At 42.0% G+C, this 21,262-nt stretch overlaps 1 protein-coding gene across 3 annotated transcripts in view; it reads left to right on the top strand.

Moving 5' to 3' along the window:
* prkd3 (protein kinase D3) overlaps positions 1–21,262 on the top strand; it is a 37,458-nt gene that overhangs the window by 663 nt on the left and 15,533 nt on the right. For all 3 annotated transcript variants that reach the window (XM_034123714.1, XM_034123707.1, XM_034123701.1), the window contains exons 2-3: positions 690–1,350; positions 18,408–18,546. In XM_034123714.1, the coding sequence (XP_033979605.1) occupies positions 1,051–1,350; positions 18,408–18,546 (439 nt within the window). In that variant the 5' untranslated portion in view covers positions 690–1,050. The remainder of the gene's footprint in view (positions 1–689; positions 1,351–18,407; positions 18,547–21,262) is intronic.

Raw genomic sequence — 21,262 nt, forward strand, 5'->3', positions numbered from 1 at the left:
GCAAGCCTATCGAAAGTGGGAGGGGTGCAGATGTTAAGAAGCCTTGCTTCCAGATGTTTGTGGAGTTTGAATTCTTGTAAACACAGAAAAGATACGCTTTATCAACTTTTACATCTCTTTTACGTTACTAATGCACTGTTTGTTGTGCAAGCGCAGGTGCCCGTTGTTAAAACACTTGTGTTAGTTTACAAAATTGTCAAAAAAGGTCGATAAACGAGTTAAAACTAATGATGTTATACACACACGTTAAAGCTGTGGCTCCTTTAGCACGGGCCATTTACAATTAAACAATTATGAGCTAGCTTAAAGCTAACCCTAGGAAGCACCTACCACCAAAACAATGCAAGGCAACAGTCTACAACACAAGTTATATTATATTAGTAAAGTAGGCTACAGTAAAATAAAGTACAATTTCTTTAAAAAATCATTCTAGCAAAGTGAAATATACATTTTGTGGTGTGGGTTGGTAGTGAAATCCATTTTCTAAGTGTGTTTTTCTACATTAATTCAACTTAAAAGGGATTCACATAGGTAAGAAGAGTAGTTGTTTCATTCATACACTAGGGCTGCTTTACACCAGTTCACTTATACTGTCTCTATCCCTGTATTCAGATAGGTGAATACATTTTTTTATTATAAAAATAGCACTATGTGTGTTTGTTTCTGTGTGTGTATGTTTGCGGTGACAGGCTTCCTGTGGTCAGAGTGGATTACTGACTTCAGTAAGGAGAAGGAGCGCCACTTCTGGATATGAGGCTTGCTGCAGTGACTTTGCTGCAGAAGTCTGCGGACTGTCCACACACGTTTTCTCCCTCACCTGCCCGTCTACTGAACGAGTGTGTGTTGGGTGAGCTCAGGTGGGTGGAGTCGCCTATTAGCCTCTTAATTTATGAAAAGCAATGTCATTTGGATAAAAAACATAGTGCTGACTCACTCCCACTGATGAGGACCAAAGATTCCCCTTACCAATAGTCGACTGTGCTTTTTTTGGCCAGTCTTTATTAAAACCTCCACTATTCAGCATTCCACGTCACCATTGGAAGAAATCCAATGTCTGCCTCCTCTCCCCCATCTTTACCTCGAGCCTTCCTCCACTCTCTCTATCCGCACCACCCATCCTCCTCATCCACCTCGTCGTCCACCACAACGCCAAGCTCACCCGGACCTCTCTACAGCCGGCTGTCCAACGGCAGTCACAGCGTCCCCAGCCCCACAAACTCCCGCAGCTCCTTCCATGGGGTGTCTTTCCTGCTGCAGATAGGGCTGACCAGAGAGACGGTGAACCTGGAGGCTAGTGACCTGTCGCTGTCCGCTGTTAAAGACCTGGTGTGCTCCATAGTGGACCAGAAGGTAGGCATCTCATTAAAACACACTTGTATAGGATTCAAATGTCAGTACAAGACATCAAACATGTTCTCTCTAATGTACTCTTGAAGGGAAAGCTTTTCAACAAACACACGCATAGCTTGTTTTTCAAACTTGAGGACAGTGGACATGATGCATCAACATGTGCTCTGCTGTCTTCTACCATATTCATCTGTTTAGGTTTTGTTTTCCAAAGCAGACATCTGGGCCTCGTGCCCCAAAATGAGTCAAACACCGCAGAAGCATGCACACAACAGCACCGACGCTCCTCCAGTTACAGGACACAGTGTAGTAGCGCCAGTTATTTACATTGTGGTATAGAGTTACTGGACTTACTGTACATGATGCAAGCGCAGGCACACAAGCTCGACTGCGCACACATATACAGTGGTTTTGCTGATGTTGGCCCCTCTTTATTTTCCATGACATTTGCAATGTATTGTAATGACACTGGAGTGTAGCCTCAGTAGCTTCAAATACAAAAAGTATACGCTTCATCATTTGCCATCTCATATTTTTTTGTATGTGAAAATATCCAAAGTGCAAATCAACGGCGCCAGCTTTAATTTGCCTGTTCTTCTTACTTTGTACTGACAGAGGTCTGATCACAGTTTGAAAAACATTCAAAATGTTGTTTCTGATATAAAGTGGCTCCATATATGGTACTCAAAAAGAGCAGACCCCTGCAAAGGCCAATGGTGGATTTATAGAACTATTGAATGGACACATTTTGAGAGTTGAGACAGCGATATTACGACTTTAGGGTGTTTATGAGTTTTGTCAAAGAAGTCGTAATGTTGGAAAAAGGAAATGTGTTGTATTTTATTGCTCAAGGCATTTAAAATAAGGTTTCTGCAAAAGTTATTCCGATTAAATTAAGGGGGGACTTCTGTAGTCTGATTATTCCAACATGGATGCATCTCGCTTTTATGCACCCCATAATTCACAAAAGTATTTAGACGCATGATAAATCCCCAGCACCACAGAAGTAGTTTTGTTCATCAGGATAATATGTTCATGGATTATTGCAAGCCCCAAATAGGATCAACAAAGTGTTTCACATAAATATATGGATTAAACTAGTGCCCCATTTTTACAGTAATTGGTATAGTAGAATTCAAAGTAAATCAAATATATAATACATTTTGTATAAGTATTTCTAACATGTACAGTAGATGCTTTAAACGTCTCACTCAGCTTTTGTCTTATTTGACCCATACACGTGTATTTCATAGTTGCGTGGGATTAATGGTGAGCAAAGCCTGTTGGAATAATGAAATGGCTCCTGTGTGCATCCACATGTTACTGTTTGTATAACCTCTCGTGTGTGATGGCGATTACACCCTTTGTTTCAGTAATTATTATCGACTCAACAAAAAAGAGGGTGATTAAGCAAAGCACTTTCATCAGCCACCGGGATGTGAACACTAAGGTCGGTCAGAGCTATATGTATGTTTGTTGAGTTGATGATAATGGAAATAAAAACCAGAATGAGGAACATACTTGGAAGACAGTGAAGGAGCTATCTGTGTTTGGCCTGTGTCCTTTGCTTCCATGTTGTCCAAGTTGACATTCCTGAGGAGCAGGGTAATGTTGTTGTTCTTTACGAGGTCTGCTGATTCTCACTAGCTAGTTATGAACAGTTCTGGTCCGCAGAGCAGAACATCTCATCATTGCGCTTATTTACATGGATACTGTAACATATTGGCATAGTTGCAAGAATCTGTAACAGGAAAAGGGTGGGAAATACAATGCTTTGAAGACAAACCCAGTAAGAGAAAACCAGTGCATTTTAATAGTGAGTGGGTGCTGAGAATCTGCCAAGATGAGATCAGGATTACCTTTTGCATATGTGCAATGATATCACTGTGTATAACGTTATATCACGTGCATTCCATGCGCTCTAATAAAATATGACAGGAAATGATCTCATTTATGGCTAACAGTCATGGGAACTTAAAAAAGCCTATATAAACAATTAAAATGTTACCACTGTACATCCTTTTTACCATAATATACTCAACATCGTCATTACAAAACATATTCAGCACGCTCATCCTAATTTTCTTCTATTAAACACTGCCAAATGCAGTGTACCGCTTCAACTATTTCATGAAATCCAGCCACATGGCTTTGATATCAATGGAAAATATGACTGTAGGCCTTCTGCGCTCTCCAGACCATCCTTGTCTCACTTCTCCTTCTAAAATATGCTTGTCAATGGTGAGCCGTTCTACTGGGTCCACTCATCCTGGCCAACTTTTCCAGCTGAGGATCTCTGACTCTGGCTAAAGCCGTTGACAGTTGTCCCAGGAAGTCTCCAGTCAGCAGAACCTCAGGTGTCTGTCAGCAGAGGCGAGACAGGAAAACACTTTAGTCTTCATGTGGTAATATCTGCACAGAGATAGAGTTTATTCCCCCCTTCGTGCCGCTGTTTCCTCCGCTGACTGAGAGCTGGCCTGTCTCACTAAGTGACTCACCACTCAGCCATGCAACAAACAGGGATGCTTATCCCGACTAAAATCTGTCCATGTAGTGTCAGGATTTCTGCTGTGTTAGCTGTTATGAACTCTTACAGGGGGATTTAGATGCATGTTAACCATGATATTAACCATTTTCCTGCTAATGATCTGGTTATGGGTCACTCAGTAGCAGTAGCAGCACTTCTCACAGAAGCTTTTTCATGGCATACCAGTGTCCATCAGTCATGCTGGAAGATGTAGTTCCTCTACTTTGTCCTGTCTCTACTCCTATTTTTTCCCAATATTTAGACAAACTACATAATCTCCCCTTGTGGACCTCTTGCAGCAGCATAGCTTGATTTATTGCTTGTACAAAGTGTAAATACTTACACAGTATGGATTTATAGTGAAGCTTCAGATTTCACAATAAGCATAGACTTTATCCAGCCAGTAATCCCCGCAGCAATAACTACAGCATGTTTACATTCTTTATATTACTTTGTAATGCAGAGAGACATTTGACTACACTTAGAAGTGGAATTAAATCAAGGTAACGTGTAACGGCCTGTCTCCTTACTAAAACTGAGTATACTGCCATGCATTCACTGTGTTTATACCGCTTACAGTCTCAGGAACTCAGTAGAAAACACAAGCAACCACTATGTTCTCAAAGCTTGTGACCATAGCTTAAGGACAGAACGTTGAAGTGAGAGATTTACTTTGTTGCCGTTGTTGGAAAATAGTTTTGTGTTGTTTTTTGCGTTCCTCTTTCGAGCCTGTTCTCTCACTGGCCTGCCAAACTATCAGATGTATGAGGTCTTATAACGTACTAGATAGAAGCATTATGACAAATTAGCCCATGTTTAATGATCAATGAGCCTTTGTATTAAATATGCTTTTGAACTCGTAGAGTACTCACTCTACAAAGCATGGATACTAGCCTGTATGCTATAGCAACTGCACTGTGGATGCAGTTGAACAGCTGTAACATTTCCAGATGTTTGCATGTGCTCTCCTTTACTCTATATCATTTCATGGTCTTCAAGGTTGACAACTCATATCTTTCCTGAACCCTTTCGATTTGAATCGGTCTCATTGTTTGACGGGGAGTCATGCTGCCTGTTTTAATAGCTGTGTACTGTATATATTTCATATGGCTCATGCCTCATCCCGCTAAAGATGTAACCACATGACTTGGCAAACATCCACAGTTTAGATTCACTTTCTCTGTTTTCTCTGTGCTAATCTGAAGTTGGTTTTGATAGTAGTGGTTTGGAGCACATTCACCAACTTTAGTGGTTAAGGTCAACCTAAGTCCGGGGCAACCTGATCTTGATAGGTTTGGTCTTTGTCTCTTAGGACGGCTATTGTGGTTACTGCAATCTACGAAATAATTTAAAATATGACTGCTTTAGTGTCACTACTTGGCACAAGGGTATGAACTTGATGCCAGGCTCCTTGAGGACTGTGAGAAAGAATGAAGGGAGCCAGCCAGTGCGTGGTGGAGACCCTCCCAGTCGGGTACCCAACTAACCCAAGACATGGCATTGACGGCTCCATGTGCCTCCAAGTCAGGACAGCCTTGTTTCACTTCGTCGGGTCCCGGCTTCTCTGTCTGGATCTTGGGCTTGATGAATGGCACGAGATAAACATCCATAGCTTCCACTTGTTGAGCGCTTCCTGTTTGGTGTCGCCCAAGTCCTCTCGTGCAGCCAGCAAGGGAGCAGTGGCGGGACAAAAGTTCATGACTCCATGAGAATGACTCCCAGTTAGCCAGCTGGTCAGCCTGGACAGACAGCCAGCTTCAGAACATTCCTCTTCACCCAGGCATTTTTGGAGGATGATGTGATGTTCCTCGGGATGGGTGGGATTAAACTGCTAGGAAACAGAAATATTTGAAGCTAAACACTTGATCTGGTAGAACTGCACATCTGACAAATTCTGATGGATGCCGTAATGGCAATTGCGGAATCAACACAGTTTCGTTTTCAATCTTTGTGGGACTTTATTTAATATCCTACAAAGAGTCATTTGCATTTTTGAGTTGCTGAGTTGAGTTACATTCCAGAGAAAGTTGGCTGCAGACATGTTTTATATCAGTTTAAACTGTAGCTTGGCGTCAGTTAAATGTTTTTCTCACTTTCAAAGGGGATGATAAAGCTTAGCAGGATAAAGGACATTTGAAGTTCTTTTGGCATAGGTAATGGAAATAAAACATTAAGCCTTCGCCTCAAATGTTACTTTTATGAATACTTTAGTTTCAGCGCTTGTCCTTAGGATGTTGCTGTATTTTCACTCCAGCTGGAAATGCTGTGAAAGGCAGCTGCCTCAGCCACAGGTTTCCCTACTGGTTTTGTCAGTGCTCTAACTTGCAGTCTCTGGTTGAGGGCTGTACAGCTGGCTCTGTAATTAGTCAGACAAAGGCCTTTTTGAGTCAGGAACAGAACTACATTGGAGAACGTACAGTAAAAAAACATTAAAAACCAACATTTTTGGATTTAGATTCGGATTGTTCTAAAACCCTTTAAGCAATATCACTTGCATGATCACAAGGTAACACTTGGCAGAGAAAACAAGAACAGCTCAACATTCCTTTTTCAACATGAATTAGATTGAGTTGCTTTCTTTGGTTTGCATTTGTAGGCCTTCATGATTGAGTTGTATTTGTCTGAAGGAGCTGTTTAAACAAAGGTTATTGTGTCCATTTGGGATCAGAATACTTCGCTTTGGCAATTAAGTTTTATAATATGACTGTAATATCACAAACCCTTTCCCATAAGATCTGTATTTGGGTTCTGTAATAAAGATAGACCCCATATGGAGAATAGTATCTATAGAAAGAAGCAAGAGAAGACAAAAAAAGTCATAAAGAGAAGAAAACGAGAAGAGAAAATAGCAAGAAAGAAGGGTGCAGATGGAAAATGGAGAGACTGCAGTTCACATGGACCAAAACTAACTGAAACACACGGGAAATAAATCACCACCATCTCCCTCCCTCCCTTCCACAGTATAAACCCACATCTGCATGTTCCTATAGAGCTGGCAGACATATTTCACCCCAGAGGACGTCCCAACAGCACAGGGCTTTATGTGTGATATACATGAGGCCAGACGTTTCCTGGAAAGCACATTCAGCTCCTTCCCAAGAAAAAACAGGTCACCCTTAAGTCAAAATATTCACTGTTGGTATTGGTCCTCGGTTATGGCCTCAGCCTTTTTCCAACTTAGCTGGTTTTCAGTGTTAATTTGAAGGAAACTGATATATTCCAAAGCCATGGAGTTGACCAAATTGATATCACAATTGGGATTGCGGGAAAAAGAACAACCTTCCTTGTACTAGTCAAAAGCCTCCTTGCACACGGAATCTATCAATTTCCCCGAGTCTTGGAGTCATTTGTGGAAAAGGGGAGAGAGGAGAAGAAAAAAGGAAAAAAATATCTCTGAAGTTAAGTGAGCTAAGTAATTTCTACCATCTGTAGTGCACATTTCTGCCGCCTTGCTCTCCTCTAAAGTGGCAAGGCAGAACACAGGGCCCGGCCACAAGAGTTAGAGAGAATGACAGAGTGGAGATGAGTGGTCCTCTCCGGGGATGGGGGGGGTAAGAAGGGGCTTGTGGCTAGGATATGGCTGATGTCAAGTATCGAACCATCAGTAGAAGGCCGCCACTAAGTGTGGCTCTGCATTGGATTTTCTGCCCAAATGCCCTTCACCATACTTGACTTACGCCAGTGACGGGAGATAATCTTCGATCAATCCAATCTCTATTCATTCTGGCTGAATGGGTTTTGATTGTGATTATATTGAAGTGGCAGGCAGCAGTGATGTTGAGCCATTTGATTCTGCAGGAGTCCTGGTGACTTTTTTAGGCCAACCTCGTGGGTGGTGATTTTGGAGCATTTCCTGAGAGACTCCACCAGTTTCCATTCATAAAATTATAACCGTAGCATAACACTGTTGTTGGCTGAGAGAGGATATCTAATTTCCCTTATTAATTTACTCATTAACCGCTTGAGTTTCTCCTCCGCTTGAACCAGCGTTCCTCCTTCACTGCACTTGCTGACAACCTCAGCACACTAATGGCGCATTTCCATTGCAGGGCCTCACACGGCTCAGTACGGTATAGTTAGGCCTTGGTAGGCCAGGCTCACTTTATGCTGCGTTTCCATTACAGTTTAGGAACTGGGGTAGTAACTATAGTAACGCAGTGTAGGCGGAGCCGTGACGTCATCTTCAATGCGAACCACAAAACCAACATCAGCCATTAGCTGTTAGCACTCACAGCTCACAGCTCCTCATATCTGTTCAGAAACTAGACAAAAGTTAAACAAGTACAAACCACAGACTGTCTGTGTCATGGTGAATACAGTCGCTGCTTTATTTATGTCTGTAGGCCGTTGTTGTGAGTTTGGACGGTCAGAGCATATACAACGTTAGCTTAGCCGATCTCCATTCAGAAAACACGCATTTTAAAAGGTTTTTCGCCTGCCGCCTGTCTGCAGACTTGTCAAAGCATTAATTCATGGTTTTTACTAACCGGTATCAGTATGTTGTTACTTCGGCATCATTTTGAAACGTGTATTACAATTAAATCACGGTCAAATATGTTCATTTTGTTGTAGTTGCCTGCGATTCTCTCACTAGTTTAGCATACTCAGCCCGGTTGTTGGCCCGGAAAGAACCTCAATTTTGGAGAGCCAGAAAACTGTGAAAAAGTACTCGCTAGCCGGAACTACGCCTAGTGGAAACGCAACCAAAAACGGGCCAGGCACGGCACGGCACGGCACGCTTAAACCGCGCTGTAGTGGAAATGCGCCATTAGAGGACTTCAACCATGACAAATGCTGAAGAGGAAGGGTTCCAAAGACATGCACACTGCCCTCTTCAAGATATTAACTCTTGCTCATTTGACCTGGATAATCGCTAATGTCATTTTTTCAAACTAGTACAAACAAATGCTACAATCATGATCTTAGCCGACGTGTTAACACGCCACAAATGTTTCTAGCACCTTGCAAATGAGGACCACATGGTATCTGTTGTACACAGTCCTATCAGCGTGGCATTATTGATCCCTGCAGTAGGAGCAGAATGTCTTATTCTGTGTTGTTTCCTCAGCACTGTTTGCCTTTCCTGTCTTTCAGCCAAGTCAGTGATCAGTGAAACTGATAGGAAGGTGGCAGGGGAAGTGCAATTACATGTTGATACAACAAGAAACGTACTGTGTTATGAGGGGAAGAGGTCTCAAGAAATGAAAAAGCGCCACAGGCAACATGAAAGGAAAAGTATCACAATTCCACTTTTGTTAGATTGGTTTGTTGGAGCATTTTTTAAACCCAAGGGGAAACAGTCAGCCACTCAGCATGACTCTTTTTGTCACTGTGTGTCTTTCTCCGGGCTGCACTCTGCTGTTGGGTTAGTTCCCCTCAGAGCCGCTCCCTGTTTCCATATTCTCTCTTTGCTCCTGCTCTCCAATCTTCTGCGGTCGGCGGAGCAGCACAGCCTGTTCCGTCTGTGTTCCTGCGTTCAAATGGCTTTTTCTCCACACTGCACTTGCCATTATTCTTGTCCGTGTGTTTGAAATGTTCTGAGAAATCGCCTTTGGGGTGTCTTATGTTTTGAAAAAGGCGACAGCTCGAGTGTTTGGAATTTGGCTCCGTTGAGTGTTTGGTTTAGTGTGGTTCTTTCTTACATAGGTACTATTCTGTGAAAACTGCTAATTCAACATAAGCAGTGTCTGTATAAGCAGAACCTCATTATTTATCATGAAGAAAGAGAAAACCTCAAGCAGTTAGAGCCTGCCTACTTTCTGGAACACCAAACCCACGGCAATTATTAACGTTTCTGTTGAGCAACAGCAGCATGTTCCTACATCCTGCTATTACCGCTCACCTTCTGACCCCCTGCTCTGCCAGAACAAGAGAAAGTGCAGTCGCCATCAATCTCGCACAAAATCCCCCCGGGTTCACCTGTTTATTTGCCCCGTGTGGAGGTGAATCTGGCGGCCTTTACTCCAGGCCCAGAGAGGGGAGATGGAGTGTGTATTGGACTTTATTTGCGAGGTGGAGGATCGCAGCGGGGCTATAACTCATCAGCAGTGTGCGGGGTCCTGGCCAAGCATGTCTTAGATCACACTGCTCTCTTCCTGAGAGGCCTTAGATCCTGTGACTCAGCCTTCCTCTTCTCAACTTGACCCTCTGCACACTGTTAATGCATGCAACACTCATGCATATGCATGCAAGCAAGAGAGATGACACAGTTTCTGTCATGTATATAAAACATTTGTTGGGCCAAACCCCAGCTGGCTGTCATTGGGGATACAGTGGCTAGCAACCAAACACTGACCTCATCATCATTATCTCCACTCCACTTCACTGCTCTTGTACTTCATGCCAAAAATGACCACAGAAGAGTATTGTTTCTGGATTGAGATTTTAAAAAAGACTGGTGAAATAATTGCGGGATTCTCGTTGGAGAGCAACGTTTCGTTTAAAACCAGGAAGAGATTTGGCTGGAAACCATCATCCGCTGCGGTCGATGTAAATTGGGTAACCGGTATAGCTTTGTTAGCGTCTCCTGATGATTGAGCGAGGATGACAGGTGTAGAGTATCCTACGATACGCTGTGGTCTGGACAAAGGCCTGGACGTGAGCTCGGTGGTTAAGAGTTGTGATTCCACCTTGTCTGCACCAGAAATGGAGACGCATACATATGCTCACATACCCTCAGTTTACGGTAAAAATGAAACCAGCAGTGAATTAATTGCATATGAACACTTGGCCCTTTTTCAAACCCTTTGCCTTTCTTCTCTAATGAGCCAGCTATGCGGCAGCCAGTCTCACACTTCTCTGAAACATACAGGAGGAAGAAGGAGGGGTGAGACGTAGTTCAAAATGATTGCTCAAACACTAAGTCGCTATGTCGTTTTGTTGCGTCTTGTCCGCACAAAGCTGCTACATGAAGTGAGGGGAAGTAACAGATGAGTGATGGTGATTTTGTGTGGTGTGCGTTACAGTTTTGAAAGTGCATTGCTATAGTATGATGCAAAAGGAAATTGAGTGTAGCAGATATATTTCAAGTTCATCTTTTTGCCACGCTTGGCTGAGAAGCTTCAGATGTCATTTGGACGCGTTGTGTTGTTTTGAAGAACAAACCGCTTGCATTACGCAAGGACACAGCCTCATACAGTATGAACCTATGAATGAACCGTTCTGCCATATATTCTGCCACATGGAAGGAAACAACTTAGTCAGCGCTGGAGTGAGAAAGTCACAGCTCTTCTCGCCGCACTCCCACTAAACCAGTTTCCTTTCCGCTGCATGTGGCTTCTTCAGTTTGTTACACTTCTTCCTTTCTGCAGTGGAAAAGACCTTCAGGAGGAGCGCCCGTTATGATAGTGTGTATGCTGTGGAGAGTGATGGGATGATTTCGCTTGATCCTGCAAGTGTACAAAGATGCCTGCTTGAATGTAAACCATATGCTCTTTCGGCCTCAAGCTGCACTGTGTTTGTCTTGGCCTTCTGCTAACGGAGGACCAAATAGTTTCATGTAATGTACCGTTGAATTGAAGCATGCATCTCGGCCTTTTTTCTCATGCACTGATTGCAGAACAGAAGGGAAGCATATTCTATGCTGTTTGCTCGAACACATCATGGATTGTGGTCAGGAGATTTACAGTATTTTGCAGCACACTGCAAAAGGATGTCTTGCTAAGTGAATCATACTGTGGGCTGTGTGTTAGATGCTGTCAATTTGCATCACAAAGCTCTCTGTTTTGTAAGTGTTTCACCTGTTGCAACTCAAGCTCTCAAGTTGTTCAGGGATGAGTTCATTCAAATCTAGGGGGGCCAGGCCAATATCTTGGTGTTACTCACTTAGAAAATGTAACACAAATGCTGGACTACTCCTTTAATGCCTGTCCAAGATTTTCCAATACATGTATCCTGCATGTGCTCATTCAAAAAGCCTAATTCTTCTTTCTGCTTTAAATGTGGAATTGAAGATTTTCTAAATGTATCTTAGCACTCTTATATCATCTTTAAAGGTCACAACATTTTACATAACATAATAACATTTCTTAGAAACGTGTTCATGGAGTAGTCCAACTATTTCCAAAGTCAGTTATTTTCTGAGTTTCTTGCCTTTTTCCTCATAGTCAAGATGTGCGTCACATTGAAATACATTTGACTTTCATGTTTTAATTCAAAAAGCCACATTTCTTGTGCTTAAGAATGAAAGCTTGTATTTGCATACTCTTTTATCATCTTCTAGTTATAGCAGGTTAAGTAGCCATGAGCTCAACACACTGTGTATTTCAGATTTCTGCTGACTGCTGATTCCAGTCGGCTCATGAAAAGTACAGTGAGTACATCTGCAAAGTAAATTATTTATAAATCATACAGCCAAATTACATGACAACTGTTATTGGAAGACCTACAACACTTAATATTGAACACGCCAGTGGAAAAGTGTGGAAGAGTGTTTCCACTGTGCCTTCTTTTGATGCCCCACTCCAAGTGACAAATTAATTATGTTTAGGCCCACTTCAAGTAATTGTATAATTCTCTGTGCATGTGTTTTTTCGTACCATGCGTTGTGGAAAACTTTCACTTGGTATTAGATGAATAATATGTAATGAAAACAAATAGAATTCCACTGTTGACTTTAATACATTAACACAGTTTTCCACACAGTGTTTGAAGTGACTTGAAGAAAGTAATTACACAGTTTTCCCCCGAAGGTTCGCGTGAGTACATAATTGGATTTTCCAATGCATTCGTTTGCCGACTTATTGAAGTATTCTTTCCTCTGTTGTGGGCATTAACATATACCTCAAAGTCAAACAATGGTTTCCCCACTGTTTTCAAATAAAAAAGTGTTTGTGAAACCCTCCCTTTGTCTCAGTGGAACTTATGGTTTCACGACTAACTGTGGAGCACATGTTGTATATTTTATCTTCTGTACATCAAAACCTAAAATGTATATGTTATTTTAGCCCACTCTCTTATTATGTTTCTCCCCTTTCGTGTGTTGAAGGGACTCTCCCTACAAATAAAATCAGAAACAGAAAGCAACATCTTGTGGCTTCTGGTGGAGGCTCTCTGGGGAGGTGTGATGCGTGTTGTGCCACTATTAGATAATCGCAGGGGTTTTAGTCATTAGACTTATTTATCTGGTGAGGAAAAGTGTTGTATCACACTCGTCTTGTGACAGTCTTTATCTTGCACCTCAAGCTAAACCTTTTACCTCCTGACTCTGGTTAAATGTTCACAGGATCTCAGTACCTTCATTTGGTTTTGGTTTTGTCCTCTACCCTCTGCTGTTATCTGTTTTTTAAACAATATACATGATCTTTCTTGAGTTTTTTACATATTTACAGATATACAGTAACAAATTATTAAATGATACATGTTCAAATGAATCCCTGTATAAGTTTTACAATTTAATTTACTTTACACACCAAGGAACAAAAAAAAGAAATAAAAAGAAATTGAGAAAAAGAAAATGTGATTAAATTAATGAATAAAAGACAAATATCAAATACCCTCTACTGTTGATATTATGATATAAGGATATATATGATCCATAATTCAATATTAGTACTTAAGAGCTTTGATTCTCTGCCTGAACCTTTTGGGGTTCTTAAAGAGCCCCCATTATGCTCGTTTTCACTTTCATATTGGAACTTTGTGCCTCTATTGTGACATTATTCCATGCTTTAATGTTTAAAAAGTGCTTTCTTTTTCTCATACTGCCCGTGCTGCAGCACCTCTTTTCACCCTCTGATTGGTTAGCTGGCCGACTCTGCTGTGATTGGTCAACCGCTTAGAGATCTCACCCATTTTAACTAACACTTTTGGAATAAGATTCAAACTTACAACATTACAACTCTTAGCCTCTCAAAATGGAGAATAAGTTGATTTCCCTCAATTTATCTGATGATAAGCTGGAGACAGAAAACATTAAACGGACTATTTTCAAATATTATATATAAGAACCCAGTAAAAAGAAAAAAAAAAAAAATTCTATATAAATAAAAGTGTATCAGTAAACAACATATCGTTAGTTGCATCTCTACATGATTGTGCACAGCTAGCTGTGTTTATGAATGACATTTGAAGTCCTCATGTGCAGTGTTAACAACTGTTTTGCTCGTGCAGACGGATCTGGAGCAGGACATGATTTTCTCTGTAGCTGTCCTCCACATCTGTCTGGCCCGCCGCCAGACTAATAAAGGTGTGAGGCAGCCTGAGGTCAAGCAGCATACTTTCCTTACTGTAATCACATGGCCATCTGTCAGAGTCCGTGCCCCCCGCTCAACACTGCTTCCCTTTCGCCACCCACCTCAGCCACACATCACACATGCACAGAAACACAAATGTCTAACCGCATAATCATGTGAACTCTATTCTGTTTGGACAAAAGCTTGTATTGTCCTACATTAGTTTATTCTACTGTGTTAGTGAAGAAATTCAGCAGAACGTTCAACACAAGCTTTTCTTTCCACTTTTAATGTCAAATTAAATTGATGAGTTATGACTTATGAGTCATTTTAGCTTTACAGTGCAACTGATACTAGCTATGCATGAGAAAGCATCAATATTCCTCAAAGCCAAATGGCAAACTTGGTTATTCGAACCAGATCATTTCTTCACGGCTGTCTTGAGGTAATTTGTTTTTGGCGCTCAATGAAATACGACCATATTTCAGATTCCCCCACCCTTCCCATCATCTCCCCTTTTCCTCTCCTCTCCTGCCTCTCACTCTCCTTTCCTTATAACAGGATTTAGCATATCAATGGCGGATTAGCTCGTTTAACAAAAGCTTACTACTGCAAAGCCCCTTTCCACTCGTCTTTCCAGCCTGACTTGTAGACCTCACACACAGCTCCTCCGCGCCGGGGTCTTTGGTGTGCGTGTGTGGTCGCGGCTGCTCAGCTGAATGGGTTTGCGTTTGAAGATGACAAAAGACATGCTTAGTCACAATGGGCTCCGAAGACGGTAGCATGTGTGGGGTGATGGTGTGTGAGGATGCACATGTGTACAGGAGGTTTGATTTGACATGCTGGAAGCTGAAAATATGTGTGAATAGAGAGATTTTCTGCTTTGCGCCCCAAGGTTAGCCATCAATTATCACTTTATCTGGATGATCTGAACAGCATACTGTAACAATGTGTCCAATCTATTGTTCTTGTACCTCTGGCTTCCTCTGGCTTTAATGGGGCCTGGAAAAAAGTAGTGTCCTCTGCCCTCGCGGCGTTTATGTTCTGGCCTGCAGATGCTCCTGCTGTGGAATGGGACTCGTTCTGTACAGTGGAAAGTGTTGCACAGGGGGGGCGGGGGGGGGCGCCAAGAGGACTTGACTCAAGCTGGCTAGATTTGGGCATCAACCCATGTACGTGCGTGCAGGCTTCCAATGCAGGCGAGTGGAGGAAACTCCCAACGTGACACTGCAGCCGGCTCAGGAAGGATACCCCCCCGCCTGTGTGGTGATGGTTTGAGCCGCATAGCATTAATCATTTTAGAGGGTGACAGGGTTTAGGATGTAGGTATGTCATCAAGAGGGGGCGAGCGGGAAATGTTCCATCATACGGGCACGTGCCTTGTGTTTAGATCATTCTCCTGTCATCTTGGTTTCCCCCATGTAACATATGGAAGGACGGAATATCTGCTTTTGGCATAAACAATTGAACCCTTCAACACACCCAGGCCCAATGAGTTTGTGAAGGCGTACCTTTGGTTTGCAACACAGTCAACTCTTCAGCATCATGATAACAAGGTGATAGGTAGTTTATGTCAGAACAGTTCGTTCAATATCTTATGAAAACGTTTTTTTTTCTTTTTCGTATAGTTTCCTGTGAATGCCCAGCAACACAAGCAATCAATGCAGCTGCGTTAACCCTGCAGTACATTAGGTGTCCAAGGTTTAAGAAGACATTGTGTCAGGTTTAGGGAAAGATTGTAGTTCTGGTGAAAATAAGTCTGTTAATTAACAGAATTAATATCCATATGTGGCGTTGTACGTAAGTTATAACAAAAGAAACCTGACCTTCTCCATATGTGCGGACTTTGTTGCTCTTTATCCGTACGTACCTGTCCTTTTTTTATTTATTTACAAATGATTGTGCTTTACTTTTCGTAGGTATAGCAAAAGGTCAATGAGAACAGCTTGCAGACAATATGTTTCTACATACAAAAGGCCTCAAATGAAATTGAACCCAGGAACATTTTGCAGCAATTTCTGTTGTTGTCTGTAATTTCAAAAAATGAAAATGGGGTAATAATACACTATAAATGCAAGCTTTACCTCACGCAACCCCAGCAGCCTGATTTTGGACTGACCGCCGTAGCGATTGTTAGGGTAATTATGATATGGTAATAATAAAAATGCAATTATTCAACACTTATTTACTTTAAATTGCCATATTTATCTAAAGGGTGCAGCCAAATTACATTAAAACACATTTTTTTCAATTTACCTCAAGCATAATCTAGTCATTTAATTCTAACCCAATGCATTGGAGGGAAATATTATATAATATAACCTTTTCAGCAGTGCAATGCATTGTGTGCAGTACAACTGTTGCATAACATGTGCACCAATAAATATTGCTTTTCCAGATAATGTTCCTTATTCCTAGAACCTCCTATAGACAGTTCATGAATGGTATTCTAAGAAGCGTCTCAATGGGAAAACCCATCGCTGTACAAGAAGTGGTATGATGAAATAGTTATTTATTGATCCCTGAAGGGGAACTTGCTCAGTGTCGGCTGGGGGTGTGAGGACCTTCTTCTTTGTTGGGGTGCTTTAAAGACCCGAGATGGCCTCAATAATCAGTTTCTGTGCAGAATTAAATGTTCACCTTCATACGTCTCATTCGTCTGGCTTTGTTGACACCAGTCATCTGATACACCCGTGTTTTCCTGAGCCATCAATCTGTCTTGCTGTCTCTGAATGTGTGTTTCTTGGCAGCTGAAAGGCTCCAGGTGTCTTGTGGGTCCCGTGCCCAGGCGCTCTGCCAACCCCGGTGCTTCTGGGCCACGGTGGCATTGTTCGGCGTGGCCCATTGTGTGTGACCCTGGTTCAGAGGGAAACAGCTGGTGGATCCTCCAGTACCAGCCTGCTTGGCACGGAGACTAGGCACAAGCCACGGTGTTAAAATCACTGTGTACTACTTTGATACAAACCATGCTCTGATCATCCATCTCCCACTGATCACGCTGTCAGGATGTTATGCTGTGCAGGACAGGAGAGCTGTTATTGCAAGCGTCAATTTCAAAGTACAGTAGATATTAGGATATACTTGTTGTGTATGTCTTCATGTAATTCGGTTGTAGCCCTTTAACTTGTGTCAGAAACATCGTTCTCTAAGAAGCTATGGGCTGCCTTCAGTACAGGAAGTGACTCAGTATTGACTGGCGCTGCACTTCCTGTTAGCTGATTCTCCTCTACTCCTCTCAGGATGTTTACCTCCTCCTCATCCCCCCCTCTCCCACCCTCCTCTCCGCCCCCATTCTTGATCACATGACTTAACATTGGTGCACTCAGCTCCAGGTCAGACCCGGCTTGTCTGGGTTTAGTTTGGCTCAGACATCAGCAGTGACAACAACAGCTGAGTTGGGGGTCTTTGCCATGCTTGAATCCAGCTGATTTTTCATTGTGTACACTTAATAGAAAATATAGGTAATACTTATCGTGCAGTAAAATGTTGTTTTACATTTAAAGATGATGTTTCTGGACTTAAAATAATGCTGCATTTATATGTATGTTACATTTACAGCTGAAGACGTTGATGGTTGTGCTAATTCTAACTCCTTTATCTACGACTGAGTAGCTTAATCTACAGCAATGCATCTTATTATTATACAGTATGTATGTAGCATTGCTGTCCTCTGGGCAATGTTTTAGTCTCCGTCACGTCTTATCCAGCAGATTTCGGAGGTTGTTGTAAATAGTTGAATTTGCTTGAGAAGTAGGATCATTTCTCAACACATAAAGGAACTCTTCATCCTTCAGATTATTACAAACATTCAAGTTCAAAAGATCAGGAGAAACATGGTGTTCAAATCGTATGAAAAATGGTAAAGTAACTAAAACTATGATTAAAAGTAGGGGAGTAAAAAGTACAATGGTTGGCCCTGAGATGTAGCGGAGCTAAAATAGAAGTACCTTCAATTTCTACTTAAGTAAGGTGCTGAAGTAAATGTATTTAGTTACACTACGTTGACCTACTTCTTCTGTATTGAAAGGTCCTTATTGTGTAATTTCCCTTCTGCTATATAGTGCTTTAAAGGGAGGGAAAGAGGTGTGACTCTTCCTGAGTCACTGGGTTCAGAATACAACAGTCCCTATAACACCAGAAATGACCTAATAAAAATGTGTGTGTCAGGAGGTTTAATACAGAAAAGATTGTAAATAGGGTTGATCTGCATCTCATTCTTGCTATCGGTATCAGATGTGGACCCACCACAGTGCTTTAACAACTACTTCCAGATATTCTGCTTACATAATACATCTGTCACTATTTATCAGGCTTTTTAGATCTTCACTAATGTCTTCCCTTGCATCTCCACCTCTCTCCAGTTCCCAGAGTGCGGCTTCTTCGGCATGTACGACAAGATCCTGCTGTTCCGCCACGACTTAAGCGACGAGAACATCCTGCAGAGGCTCACCTCGGCCGAGGACATCCATGAAGGAGACCTCATCGAGGTGGTGCTCTCTGGTATGTGAGGCGCAGGGAAACCGTCAATGGATGGGTAGTTGAATGATTTTTGCACACCATTTTTCCCTAGTTTCTAAGGTTAGTTAGAACGTGAGCAAAGTAGTTTTAAGATGCATTGCTGCTTAGCATCTTTGTGAAAGAAGGAATAACATTTACTCAACAGACCTTTGTGAACTGTTGCTCTTGGCAAATACAAAGGTACAGAATGAACCCAAGGTTTTCATCACCCAGTCTCAAAGCTTTTACCTCTGTATGTGAATATTTAAGAAGGTTTTAAATTCATCTTTGGAACTTAAAAAAATGTTCAAACCAGCAACCTGATGAAGATACCAACAGGATAATACATTATTTTGAACTAAAACTGGACACAACATTTGCAATTAAAAAAGTGAAAAGGGTATAACAATTAAGATTATAGAAATTGCTCACTCAATTTAATTATTGACCTTCTTTTGCTCATATCAGATGTTGAAATATCAGATTGTCCAAAGAAACTTAGACTGAAGAAACATAATACAAATGGACATACAATTGCATCAAGCAGTACAAACCAAGTATTTTAAAGTCCAAACAATGGTATTAAAGGGCCCTATTATGTCTTATGGGTGTTTTCCATTCCTGTAGTGTATCATATATAACAAACTTTTTTTGTGCTTGTAAATGGTCTGCAAAGGCTAAAATCCCAAAGTTCCCTCCAGAAGGAGTTTCTCTCCATTACTCACTCCCTGCCTGAATCACCTCAATTGGACTCCTGTGTTTACTTCCGTAACATAGGGACATCACTACGTAACACTCTTGCTTCTATTGGCTATCGCTCCAACACATTGTAAGTGATAAGTGCTAAGGGGCGCGACATCTCTAAGCGGTTGGCCAATAACAACAGAGCCGGCCAGCTAACCAATCAGAGCAGACTGGGCTCTGGTTTCAGACAGAGGGTGAAAAGAGGTGCTGCAGCACAGACAGTATGAGAAGGAAATAGCTTTTTGAACATTAAATGTTTCACAGTTGAAGTACAAAATTCAAACATGAACCTAAAATGAGCATATTAAGGCCCTTTTAAACCGACAAACTGTAGGTAGCTTCACATGTTCCTTTGTTGTGCCGAGTCATAGTCGACCCCTCTCCCAGTAAACACAGCCTGGAGTGTTCCGTCTAAATGAAAAATATATTCTTGTGAAATGTGATGTTTTCAACTGAATCAGTGCGAGTGAATCATCCTACGCTCCAGCTGCTCACTCACCTGCTTTTCACTTTGCCCTGAATGTCTTTTCTTTCTTCCCCATCAAACTTTCCATCAGCTTTTCCACCTTTTCGAGCAGCTTTGCAGGTGTTCAATTTGTCTTTGTCATTTCCTGCGCTGAAAGAATCTGCTTCCCGCGCGCTGCTGAGACCAACAAACGGCTTTAGAGTATCTGTTCTGCTCTAATCTGTTCTCCTGCTCCATCTGTCTCCACTGGGAAGCACCTGACACCACCTGCGCTGAATATCTCCCCCTCTCTCCTGGGCTCAGAGTATTGTTTGCAGGGATTTAGAGAGGGGATGATTGTATAGGTTCAGGATCTGAGGATACTTCAGGCATCAGGCTGAGGAATTCTTCTTTTTGTTTCTCACTGTCTGTGTTTGTCTTGTGCGTCTCTTTTGTGTCAGTCTTTGTTGCTCTCTTTCCCTCCCTCGCTTTCTCTCATTCTAATCCCCCCCTACCTCGACAAATCCATCTGCAGGTGTAAGCTCCAGCAGCAATTTATAGCCTGAGATATAACTCACGAAAGCCGTCATAGAAGATCTTTTGCTACACGTGCAACACTTGCTGTTTTTTTGTTGCATTTCATCCAACACTCAATAAACTTGGCCTTCTTCACGAAGAGGGGCTTCACATGTCATACTCTTGATCTCTGTTTGAGAAACGGGAGAAACATTCCCAAGCCCTTCATTTGGTTGAGAGAAAATATGAGGCTTTTTTTCCACCCCGCAATTTGTCTCCTGTCATCTTCCGTTCAGTTTTCCCTTAACCAACCTGTTGTTGGATTCCGCGGCCGTGGGAGAGAGCCCGCCTGAATATCTCCCTCGCTGTGAGAGGGAGGCAGAAGTGGCTTTTTCTTGGCTGTGGGCTCAAAGAAGAGGGTTTGTTTTCCCTGCAGTAAGTGATTGTAGTAGACCCGCTGAGTGTAAACACGCTCTGATGTGCGGGGCGGCCCTGGACTCAGCGGACACTGCGCAGGCCATCCCGGCCCATGAGGTTTGAGGTTTGGCCTGACCGATGGTGCCTTTGTTCTGCTCTTCACTCCCTTCAATTCCCACCCACTTTCACAAGCTGCCCATTCAACACGGCTGGCAGTGTGAATTTGATATTTTTCAATACATTCTGTAGTGGCTTCCTTCCTTTTTTTTCTATCAAGCCACTAGATGCCTTAAACAGACATTTATAACTCGTTTTCTTTCCTTTATATTTGTGTTACTTACAGTTGAGGAGTTGCTTGGCCTCCGATGGTTTGGATGATATTATGCAATGGGTTTGCTCAAAATAAAATAACAAACTTTTACACATGCAACAAAGAAAAGAGGCCTTTACAATAGTCAAAACAAAGAGGCAAAACTCAAATAAAATAACAAACAACTTAGGTATTCTTTCTTGCTTTCTTTCTTTGTTAAGGCTTGTATAACTTGATAACTTAGAGGGTAATTGAACGGTTAAAAACTGTGCTTCGGCGGCGTCTGT

The sequence above is a fragment of the Trematomus bernacchii genome, unplaced genomic scaffold (assembly GCF_902827165.1).
Source record: "Trematomus bernacchii unplaced genomic scaffold, fTreBer1.1, whole genome shotgun sequence".
NCBI classification, from domain to species: Eukaryota; Metazoa; Chordata; class Actinopteri; order Perciformes; family Nototheniidae; genus Trematomus; species Trematomus bernacchii.